The sequence below is a fragment of the Sorex araneus genome, chromosome 11 (genome assembly GCF_027595985.1).
Source record: "Sorex araneus isolate mSorAra2 chromosome 11, mSorAra2.pri, whole genome shotgun sequence".
Lineage (NCBI taxonomy): Eukaryota > Metazoa > Chordata > Mammalia > Eulipotyphla > Soricidae > Sorex > Sorex araneus.
The window spans coordinates 26,044,011-26,056,545 of NC_073312.1; the positions used below are offsets into that span (position 1 = coordinate 26,044,011).

General features: G+C 40.4%; 1 protein-coding gene across 4 annotated transcripts in view; it reads right to left on the reverse strand.

The window, feature by feature from the left end:
• SLF2 (SMC5-SMC6 complex localization factor 2) overlaps window positions 1–12,535 on the reverse strand; it is a 56,845-nt gene that overhangs the window by 22,000 nt on the left and 22,310 nt on the right. For all 4 annotated transcript variants that reach the window (XM_055118975.1, XM_055118976.1, XM_055118978.1 and 1 more), the window contains 5 exons: window positions 11,809–11,911; window positions 9,027–9,102; window positions 7,301–7,442; window positions 2,423–2,525; window positions 1,134–1,310 (listed from right to left, as the gene is read on the reverse strand). In XM_055118975.1, the coding sequence (XP_054974950.1) occupies window positions 1,134–1,310; window positions 2,423–2,525; window positions 7,301–7,442; window positions 9,027–9,102; window positions 11,809–11,911 (601 nt within the window). The remainder of the gene's footprint in view (window positions 1–1,133; window positions 1,311–2,422; window positions 2,526–7,300; window positions 7,443–9,026; window positions 9,103–11,808; window positions 11,912–12,535) is intronic.

The following is a 12,535-nucleotide window of genomic DNA, read 5'->3' on the forward strand; positions in this document are numbered from 1 at the left end:
GTGTGGCAGTTCAATGCAAGAATCTGGTATCTTTCGGTGTGCATTTTTTTTGCTTTGTTTTTGGTGGGGGCAGGGGGAGGAGGGCCACACCCGGCTATGCTCAGGGATCACTCCTGGTTCTACACTAAGGAATCACTCCTGGCAGTGCTTGAGGAACCATATGGGATGTCGGGATTCAAACCTGTGTCAGCCATGTACAAGGCCAGTGCCCTCCCTGCAGTACTATCTCTCCAGGCCCCTGTTGTGCATTTCATATAGGTCCCTGCTCAAAGGTGACCTAATAAAGGCCTTTCCCAACTGCCTCATGAGGTAGCAAAGCATCCCTGCCTTGCTGTTCTCTAAATCCATCTGCTGCTTTAATTTGTAGCACTTAGTACAACTTAATATATTAAAACCTACATTTACTGGGCTCGAGTGACAATATATGGGTAGGGTGCATGCCTTGCATGCAGGCCAACCTGGGTTCAATCCCTGATGTCACATATGATCTTCTGGGCTCCTCCAGGAGTGATCTGAGACACTCCCCACCCCAAAATACCCCACAAACCTATATTTACTTTATTGTCTAACCCTCTGACTAGGATAAAGTGCCACAGGGCAAAGGCTTTGCTCTTTTTCATGGCTTTCTCTCTAGCACTTACTCTAATGTTTGCTTTGTCCTCACAGTAAATTCCCAAGAAACACATTTTTTATTCTTTATTAAATAGAGGCAATTTTAGAAAAAAATCTTTTTTGTTTTTGTTTCGTGACTGTGCTCATGGGACTATATGTGGTGCTGGGGAATGAATCTGGTCTGCTATATGCAAAGCAAGTGCCGATGTACTATCTCTCCAGTTTGAAAATACCCAGTTAATATGAATTTAAACAATCAATTCTAACAAAGTCTTTTCCTCAGTTAAGATCTTAATTGAGCATAGCCATTATTCTACACGCAATACAACTGTCAAATTATGACACTATATTAAAAAAAATTATGAGTAATTTCTTTTACATGGGAGCACCTGCAGGGAGCATGAGTCCAGTGGGTACCACAACTAAATGAGTATGACTCTCAGCAAGTTGTAGTCTTCCACTAAGACAAAACAAATACAAAACAGAACAAAAAATAATACTAAAATTTTAAGTAATGTTACCTTTGTATTCCAATCTCTGATGTTTTTCATCAAATTTATAAGAAGGCTCTGAAAATCCACTAGAGGAATCTGTTTCAGCTGTTTCTCCAAACTCATTTTAAAAACCATTAAAATCAGCAGCATTATTTCATGGTCCTGGTAACCTTCTGGATGTATAGATGTACACAAGCCTAGAAACTTTGATATGAATGCAAACAAAATAATATTTGCTTTACTTGAAGACCTTAGAGAGTTTTTGACAAAAAATAATATAATAATAATAATAATAATATTTTAAAAATGGTTTTGGGGCCACATCCAGCTGTTCTAGGGGCTTACTCTTAACCTGTGCTCAGGGATCATGACCATTCCTTGTGGGCTCTGGGGACCATGTCTGGGGACCAATGTCAGGACTGAATCTGGGTGAGATGCATGCAAGGCAAGAGCCCTACCTACTGTACTGGCCCCTTTCTTTTTCTTTTCCAAGACTTTCTTAATAGCTCAGTATTACTGATTTGATTTAGCTAATATACACATTTTCATACTGTTACTAACTCTTGATCATGAAGTTATATTGGAAGTGACAGTTTTTCTCCTTGTGCATTTTAAATCTGAAATACTATTGGTGTAAAAAAAAAATCTGTTTCAAAAAATTAGTAAAGGTTATTTCTAGAACTATTATTATTTTTTGCCACACCTAGCTGTGCTCAGGGCTTAATCCTGGCTTGCACTCAGGGATCACTCTTGGGGGAGATCAGGGGACCATATGGGATACCGGGGATTGAAGTTGGGTTGACCTCCTCAGGCAAACACCTAAAACACCTATTCACTATGCTAACTCTGGCCCCTCTAGAACTAATCTAATTAATCTAAAGTTCCCTTTCCTTCCATATATAGCACTGTAGCACTGTTGTCCCACTGTTCATCGACTTACTGGAGTGGGCACCAGTAATGTCTCCACTGTGAGACTTGTTACTGTTTTTGGCATATCAAATACGCCGCACAGGTAGCTTGCCAGGCTCTGCCGTGAGGGCAGGATACTCTCGGTAGCTTGCTGGGCTCTCCAAGAGGGACAGAGGAATCAAACCCGGGTTGGCGCGTGCAAGGCAAACACCCTACCCGCTGTGCTATTGCTCCAGTCCTATGCTAGTTATTTCACTAATATTTGGGAGGGTTGATAAAACAAAAATAAAAATAAGATTTAATGCAAGATTATTGGTAAATTTCAGAGACTGGATATCACTTGATAAGACAAAAGAAACTAAGTGGTTCTAGCTTGGTGTTAAAGACAGACAAAATGTTTTTCCTACCTTAACCACATTTAAAATGTTGGTTTCAGGAAGACTTGAAAAAACTGGTTTATGAGATGAATCATCAATTTCTTTTTCCCCAAGTGTCATCTGCATTTCAGAACTATTGAAAAATGAATAAAGCAATGTGAAATTAGGCACATCATAATCAGGAAATTACTATAAATGTTTATGTATAATTTAGATACAGTTAAAAATGTATGAGAGGGAGAGCTTGGGCCACAACCTGGCAGTGACCAGGAGCTATTCCTGGCTCTATACTCAGGAATCATTCACAGAAGTTCTTGTGGAACTATATGCGAGGCCAGGGACCAAACTGGGGTTGGCCACATGCAAGGCAAGCACTTTAATCTTTATACTCAGAGGCACTAGAAATGTATTCATTTTAAGTTCTGATAAATGTATTAGAGAAATCACTATCAATCAAGAAACAGAACATTTCCCAAAAGTCCCTTTATACCAGGTCCAAATCAACTGATCTCCCACTTCTGGTAAACAAGAAATAATCTGGTTTCCATCACTATACTTTAGTATTCCTTTGAACAATCTCTTATTATAAGACACTGTTCTTGTTGCTCCTGGTATCAGAGAGCTATGCAGAAGGTAGCTCTAATTACAAAAAGCTCATAATTTGTTGTTTTTTGGGCCACACCTGGCTCTGTGCTCAGACACCATTCCTGTCAGGCTTGCGGGAGCCATATGGGATGCTGGGAATCAAACATGAGTCGGTCTCGTGCAAGACCAAGTACCCTACCTGCTGTGTTATTATTCCAGCCCCCAAACTCATATTTTAGTCACTTGAGTGGCGTAAAGAAACTGCTATAGGAACAGGGAGATAGCTCAAAGGGATGGTGAGCGTACTTTGCATGTGGGAACCCCAGGTTCAATCCCTGGAGCTCCATGGTTCCCTGAACACTGCTGGGAGCAACCTCTAAGCTCTGAGTCAGATGTGGCCTCTGAATACCACATGTATGAGCCCCCTCTGCCCCCGCCCCCCAAATAAAAATCTTCCCAGTCGTAAAAGAACTAGTTCTAGAGGTCAGGAGTATGGTAAAGGGTAAAGCACATGCAAGGCCTTGGGTGTGATCTCCTGCACAGCACAGACCTCTAGCACTAATATCGCTGGGAGTGGCTTGCCTCCTTCACTGTCCAAAAACAAAAAACAGAAACAAAAAAATTCTAAGTCATTTGACAGAGAAGACACATGAAACTGGCTTCCTGAAACATGAAATATTTGGGGCCGCGGAGATAGTACAGCGGGTAGGGTGTTTGCCTTCATGCAGCAGACCTGGGTTCAATCCTGAGCCCTCCAGGAGTGATTTCTGAGCATAAAGCCAGGATTAAGCCCTGAGTACTGATGGGTGTGGCACCAAATCAAAACAGAAATAGGAAATATTGGAGCTGGAGAGAGTACAGCAGGTAGGGTGCTATCTTCATTGTGTTTAGGATTGTGCCAGGATCACTCCTGGCAGTGCTCAGGGGACCATATGGGGTGCTGGGCACTGAACCCAGGTTGGCTGCATACAAGGCAAATGCTCTACCTACAATTGTACAATTGCTCTGGGCCCCAAAAACCCATTTCTGAGCCCATTAAATGTTAAGTAACAAAATAACACATACATGCAAGGCATGTACTTTACTACTGAGGCATATCCTTAGCCTTTTTTTTTTGGTTTTTGGGTCACACCCGGCGATGCACAGGGGTTACTCCTGGTTCTTCACTCAGGAATTACCCCTGGCGGTGCTCAAGGGACCATATGGGATGCTGGGATTAGAACCCGGGTCGGCCGCGTGCAAGGCAAATGCCCTACCCGCTGTGCTATCGCGCCAGCCCCCTATCCTTAGCCTTTTAAAAAATTCCTCTGTGGCCAATTTCTTCTGCTTTTGAGGCTAAGTGTATTTATTTAAATCAGTCTGAGATATAGATGCAATTCTTACCCTAACCCAGGTTTTTTCAGCTAGTGAACAGTACCAGTCACTAAAAAGACAACTTGTTTTTCACTCTCTCTTTTTTGTCTTTTTTGGCCACACTCAGCAGTGCTCAGGCTTACTCCTGGCTCTGTGATTAGGGACCCCTCCTGGTGGGGCTCACGGGACAGTATGTGGTGTCAGGGATAGAACCCTGATTTCCACATGCAAGGCAAAATGCCTTACCCGCTGTACTATCTCTTTAAGCCCCTCTTTTCTCATTTAAAAAAATAATCACTTTATGTACCTATATGTAGTTGGTTTAATTATATTTGCTGCATCAGTTCTGCCTCATAATTCTTCAGACTTCACTGTGTCAAGGGTCTGAGGCATAAATCACTGCCCAGCCAGTGAGAGTTCTATCCCCAGTGCTGCCGCAAAGGTTCATCACAGCTCTGCATTTTTGAGCCTGGAAACTCTGCTGTCTGTGATCTGCAGCACTGAAAGTGATTTCTCATGGTGCTGCAGCCAGGCATGTGCAAGCAATACAACTAAAAGAATGTGGCAGCAAGATGTGTAAGCCTTAGCGGACCAATGTATGAGCACTACAGTGACCCTGGCAAACACAATGACCAAAAACTCTTTAAGATGACCACAGACAGTCATGTGTGACAGAGCAACAATAACAATGAAAGGAAGAGAAAAAAAAAAAGAAAAAATAGGCAACTTTCTGGGACATTATTTTTCCCTTAACGTTATAATCACTTGCGTAGTCCCAATTTCTTCTTCCTCCCCCCCAAAAAACCCCAAATTGTGGTATTTTGTGTTTACCTTTAGGAACTCATATACTTATAATATTAAATATTTTATGCTGAAAGCATAGTTCCTCCATTAAAGTCTCTTAAAAAATGTGCCTTAGGGGCTGGAGCAATAGCACAGCAGGTAGGACATTTGCCTTGAACGCGGCTGACCCAGGTTCAATTCCCAGCATCCCATATGGTCCCCTGAGCACCGCCAGGAGCTATTCCTGAGTTCATGGGCCAGGAGTAACCCCTGTGCATCGCTGGGTGTGACCCAAAAAGAAAAAAAAAAGAAAAAGAAAAAAAAAGTGCCTTAGTAACATTTATATATACATACACAATTCTATTTAAATTTATTCCGAGGGGGGCTGGAATAATAGTACAGTGAAGAGGGTGTTTGCCTTGCATGAGGCCGACCCAAGTTCAATCCCTGGCATCCCACATGGATACCCAAGCATGCCAGGACTAATTTCTGAGCACAGAGATGGAAATAAGCCCTGAGCACTGCTGGGTGTGGCCCCAAAACCAAATAGAAGAAAAAAATATTTATTCCTAGTTTTTTTAGGTTTGTTTTGGGGTCATACCTGATTATGCTCAGGGCTTACTCTTGGACCTACATTCAGAAATTACTCTTGGCAGTGCTTGGGTGCCCAAAGAGGATGTGCGGGACTGAACCCAGGTTGGCCACATGCACCTATCCACTGTACATCTCTCCACGCCCTGGTATTTTATATTTTTCAGTTTATATTTTAATGATAGTTAATATATCTTTAGAATAGTTACTGATTTTTCTTTATTAACCTTATCCTAGCATCCATATCAAATTCTCTTGCTTTTAACTGCTTTCCAATTTATCTATAGTCTTCTATCTATAAACTAAATCACTTCTGTAAATAGTGAATCTTTTAACAATTCATTTCTAATATCTTTTTTTAAACATCAATAAATTTTTACGTCGTTTCATGTGGTTCTTTTTTTTCCTTGCCAATCCATCACTTCCTCTAACATTTGAATCTCTGTCTTCAAAATGTCCCAACAACAAATTCTACTTAATCCAGTTGTAATATATGTCAGTCAATAATTACCAGGATCTGATTTCTTCATGCAATTTACTTTTACTTTTAACTTTATTTTTTGGAGGGGCCACACCTGGTGATACTCAGGGGTTACTTCTGGCTCTGCACTCAGGGATCACTTCAAGAGTGCTCAGGGAACCATATGGGATGCCAGAGATCGAACCTGGGTCAGCTGTGTGCAAGGTAAGTTCTCTACAGGCTGTACTATCACTCCAGCCCAATGCAATTTAGAGTCATCTTTCAGGATTGGAGCAGATGGATCTGCTTAACAACTTTAGGCATCCTCAAAATATGACTAGCTTAAGATCATTTAACTATCAGACCCTACACAACAGTAAACAACATCTTTGCTGATAAGCCAATACCTACGAAAAAAAAATTGACCATCAGATGTTTCATCTCTCATCAGCTGTATGTTAGTTCTTCCCCACAGATCTAACAAGTAGTCCTACGAGTAAAGCAAATCAAAATACTTTTATGAGGCACTGCCAATAATTTTTGTCTTACTTTACCCTCCTGTCTAATTTCTTTGGTCAGTAGTTCTAAAACAATGTTAAATAACAATAGTTTGTTACATTATTCATTTTTAGAGGGGCTGCCCACAATAGAAAATGCAACAGGGATTGCACAGGGCTTATTCCTGGCTTTGCATTAAGGGATCACTCCCAGGCAGGGCTCAGGGGCACTATATGTGGGGCTGGGACTATAACTTTATAATTATTATTTTAAGTGAAGCAAGATAGTTTCTATTAAACACAACTTACTTAGATGTGAAGGGAAAAAGAGAATATGTTGAAGAGAGAAGGCAGACTTCTCTAGAGTAGAAAAAGCCAATTAGGACATTATTCTTAACCTAACATTGTTATAGTAATAAAACAGTCTAAGATTATAGCAACAAAACATGAGAGTGCTTATTTCCCTGTTAACCTGACAGTTTTACAGATTGACAGGTATTAAGAAGACATTAGTTCAAGATCCATTTCAACTTTAATAAAAACAAGAATGGATATTGAACATATTACCAAATGAATATCAGGATATATGCAAATTACTTAAAATAATCTTTATGAGTTAACTTTGAAAAGAAAACTTACACTAGATTGTCTTCATTAAAGTCTGGCTGAAGATTCTCCAGAGGAAACAAAGACTTAAAATCAATTCCCATATTGAAAAACACAGCTGCTATGTCAGCCAATGATGGGATCCAGGGCCACACTGGTGAATCACTGAAGTTGTCTAGTTAAGAGAAGGAAAAATTTTATACCAAATCCTGGGTCCACAAACTCACAATTCAAAGTGACATAGAAATGACATTTGGCAATGATCTGCCACATAATAGGGATAGAAAGAATGGTCATAGGAATTGGTTTTTCAAATAAATGTGAAGAAATGACATTCCTTCCCAAAATACTTGAGTGATGTATAAAGGAGTGTACCAGAACTCAAGAGGAAGCAATCTATTTTAAATAGTGCAAACAGTAATACTACTGCTGAAACAACAAGATTTTATCATCTTTAGTTCCTACATAGCCTAACTCTTCCAGTCTTCAAAACAAGCAAAACAGATGAATCACAACTCTTGATTTTTCCTTCATTAACATAAATTTATTATAAAAGACATGGAAATTATTTACACGTTGTAGATTTCAGAAATTTTACAAAATGGGTATCTTCACATAATACCATTTCAATGGTGAGTTCAGTAAACAAATATCCCAAGAACATTGCCATCTCTAAGTAAGAAACCTTATTATCTAGAACTACTTTGGTGCAACCATACTCTGGGAAAAGAAACTTATCTCCAACTTTAACACTGACTGGCTGAGTCAAATCTAAAAGCTTTTACTGCTCCCAATACTTTATTTTTCCTTTTTTGGTTTTTGGGTCACATCCAGAAGTGCTTAGGGTGTATTCCTGGATCTGCTCAGAGATTTCTCCTGGCAGTGCTGAGGGGACATGCCAGAGAGTGAATTCTGGTTGGTACAGCAAGGCAAACACCCTACCTGCTGTACAATCTCTCTGGCCCAGCTTCCAATACTTTTCCTTGAAATTTCTCTGGAAGCATAATGCATCCTTTGGTTACAGTTTCATCTACACTCCTTAAACTTATTACTTGGTCAAAGAGAGAAAAGAAGCCTTTAAAATGCTAATCCCTTTGACGCTAGCTGCCATAGTTCATACTCTACTCTCAAACCTCCTCTCTAAGGAGAAGGCCCCTGATATGCCTGTTTCATCATAAGGAATCTTTTTTTTTTGGTGGGGATGGGATGGGGGCTAGACTCAGCAATGCTCATGAGTTACTCTTGGCTCTACACTCAGGAATTACTCCTGGTGGGAATCAGGGGACCATACGGGATGCTGGGGATTAAACCCAGGACGTTACACATGCAAGACAATTTCTCCTATCACTAATTTATATCCCTGGCCTTCATATACTAATTTCTGGAATTTCATTTCATCATTGAAGATTTAGGTGACAAAAACAATTTTTTAGTTTGTACTTCTAAATATGCTCATTTTAGCAATCTGAAGGAGATCCATGTACATACAGATAACCAATAATATATATATATATATATATATATATATATATATATATATATATATATATATATGTTTTGCTTTTTGGGTCACACCCGGCGATGCACAGGGGTTACTCCTGGCTCTGCACTAAGCAATTACCCCTGGCGGTGCTCAGGGGACCATATGGGATGCTGGGATTCGAACCCGGGTCAGCCGTGTGCAAGGCAAACGCCCTACCCGCTGTGCTATCGCCCCAGCCCCACCAATAATATATTGTTAATGAGAAAATTTACTCACCATTTCTAATTGTAATTTCCATCAATGTACTTAAAATCTGCACAGACACAATACAATCTGTGTGAACTGACATCATCTGTTAAAAGTTAAAAAAAAAAGAACAGTGAAATCATGAGCACTTACAATTTGTTTAGGCATACATAAACGAGTTTTATGTGCATTTCACTGACTTACAATAGTCCATGTTTTTGTTTGTTTGTTTTTGGGGCAATACCCAGTGGTGCTAAGGGCTTACTCTTAGCTCTGGGTTTAGGGAATCATTCCTGGAGGGAATTAAAAGATCATTTAAACCCAGGTTAGCCACATACAAGGCAAGTGCCATACACCCTGGACTAGCTCTCTGGCCCCACAATAGCCCTATGAAGTAATCATACATTACACATAGGAGTAAACAGGCTCAGATAGATTAAATCACTCTACTCAACATGATATATATGGAGTTGTACTTAAATCTAGTATAATTCTGAAGGAGGGCTCTTTCCATTCTAAAATGTTCATGGGGTTAAAGCACTTTCTTTGCATGCAGTTGATGCCAGTGTAATCCCTTGCTCCATATATAGTCCCCTGAGCATCACTAGGAGAAACACCTGAACATCACCAGATGTGTACTCACCCCCCAAGAAGAAAAAATAAAAAAGCAGATTTTTTTGGGGGGTGGAGGTATGGATGAGCTACACTCCTTTCAAAGGAAAATAAAAGAATATGGCCATTTATGTAGATAAGTGCGAAAACACTTTAGAAACAACACTGACAAGCTCAGAGTCACTCAGAAAAATGATAAGAGAAATAAGAAACTTACTAAAGAATATTTACGGGGAGACAAAAGTATTAAGATAGTTCTTTTAAAATAACTGAAACACTGAGCTGGAGTGGTAATACAGCAGCCAGGGCAGCTGCCTTGCATGCAGCCATGCCAGATTTTATCCCTAATACCATGTATGGTCCCCTGAGCCTCGTCAGGAAAATCCCTGAGCACAGAGCTAGGACTAAGCCCTGAGCATAGCAGACTGTAGCCCAAAACACAAATAAAATAACTGAAATACTGGACTGGAGCGATAGTACTGTGGGTAAGGCACTTGCCTTGCACACAGTTGACCCAGATTTGCTTCTCAGCATCCCATATGCTTCCCTGGGCACTATGAAGAGTGATTCCTGAGTGCGGAGGCAGGAGTAACCTCTGAGCATCACCAAGTGTGGCCCCAAAACAAAAACAACAACAACAACAAAACACAAAAACAAAACAAAACAGGAATACTATTGGGCCAGAGTGATAGCAGAGCAGGTTGGGTGCTTGTCTTGCATGGGGCAGACATGGGATTCCCAGTACCATACACAGTTACTCGAGTCATACCAAGAGTGCAGAGGCAGGAACACTGCTGGCTTTGGCCCAAACTGCACCCCCCCCAAAAAAAATAAACAACAACAACAACAACAACAAAACCCAACAAAACCCTATGAAATACTATTAGAAATGAGGTTTAGTCAAGGAAGTTATAATAAAGTGACAATGTTGAATTAACACTGCCAAAAATTACTAAGGTCCTAAAGCAAATGTTCTTTTCGTGGTCCACATAACATATACACTGTGCTTAAAATGTTCTTCCTGTATCAGTATAGGTTTACTCGATTACTTTCTTCAGGTTTTCATTTAGGTCCTCATTCTATCTAGGGACTACATCAACTACTATACGTAAGAGCAAAGTTACAGGGCCCAGAGATAGCACAGTGGCAAAGCACCTGTCTTGTAGGCATGAGGTCGAGTTAAAAGCCTGGCACCACTCCACAAGTGCCAAGTGGGATCATGATGGCACTGCTACTTGGGATCCCTAATGCCACAACCAAGTATGTGATCTCTGGTATACCACAACCACAAATGAACACCACCATTGAAGCTGTGTGAGCACCATGGCAGCAAGTGTGACTCCTTACAAGTTAGAGTGTGAGTACAACAGTGATCCCCGATGAGCATCACAACTAGAGTACAAGCTCTGATCAGGACCACAACTGAGCATGCGCAAACTCACAGACATCACAGGGAACACCAACGAAGGAAAGAGCAAAGATAAGGGGTGGGAGGACACTGGCTGAAGGGACAGCACAATAGGCTGAGCACATGCTTTGCATGCAGCAGGCCTGGGTTTGGGTCCTGGCACTGTGCTATCCACTGTGCACCACAGGGTATGCAACCCCCCTCTCCCACCCTCCACCCAATATCAAAGACAAACAAAAAAACCTATGCGTGGGTGGGTAAAGTAAAAATAAATAAAACCAAACTCAGGCATAAAAAATGTTAGAAAATCTCTTCTAAAACTATAATAGTGATTTACAAGTCTGAGGAAATATCTCAGACACAACTTACATTGACTATTAGGCAGATTATCTGCGTTAGCTTTTTTTTCTTTTTCCCTTTGGGCTACACTGGGCAATGCTCAGGGATCACTCTTGGTGTGCTCAGGGGATCATATGGGATGTTGGAGATGGAACCCAGGTTAGTTACATCCAAGGCTAATGCCCTACCTGTTGCTCCAGTCCCAGCATTTTCTCCACCATCTCTACATTGACTCCTTTTGTTTCAACTTATCTAACCCAGACAAACCATGGATTCAATATGCTAGATTGCATTTTCTCTAGTAATTCACAAATAAGATATTTTAAAAGTTTACTTTTTCTGACTCAGCCTATAAAACTGAGTTCGCTAAAGAGAGGTGGGAAGGTGAAGGTGTGCTATTGGAACATCATGTGCCTAAATCATCATCATGCATCCTCCCAACATTTTTCTTACCCGAAACAGCCACTTTAACACAGGAATAGGACACTGGACATAATGATAAGCAGATGTAAGAAAGCCTTGTGTTGTCAAAAATATCTGATCTGTTTTTCCTGATCTGAAAAATTAAGATAAAATCAAAATAACTATTACTTTCGTGGCAAGAGATTTCTACTAACACATCTGACATAATCTGGCATAACTGAAGAAATAAATAAGCAGACCATCCTCAGTCAGAGAGGCAGGCTCTACCCCATTGATGGCTTAGTCATAGAAGTAACAATTGATGGAGTAAGGCTGACCCAATCTATTGGTTGCGTACAAAGTTTATCTGATAGACAATTCTACATTTGCTAGCAGTGTTAAGTAGCAGCTTATCAAGTCTTCAAAGAGTGCTTTTGTCATCTGGGGAATGTACTTTCTTTCATAAAACTCAGCACTACAGTGTCTATGATCTCTATGAATCTAAGATATGATGCACTGGGAGAAATTAGACCAGCTTGGGTATTGAGGCAGACTGTTAGCTTCCCAAGCTTCTATTCTTTCCTTTTGATAACTGAGCCGTTATTTTTAACTGGGTACAGTGGTTGCCTGAAATAAATATCACTTTTTGTTTTTTAATTACTTTGCTTACAGGTAGATATGGTCATGCTAAATTATAACTAATCATAAGTAGGAATGTGAAATTTCTGAGAATTTGAATACAAAGATGGGAGCTCTACTGTACGTGAAGCAACTAGGT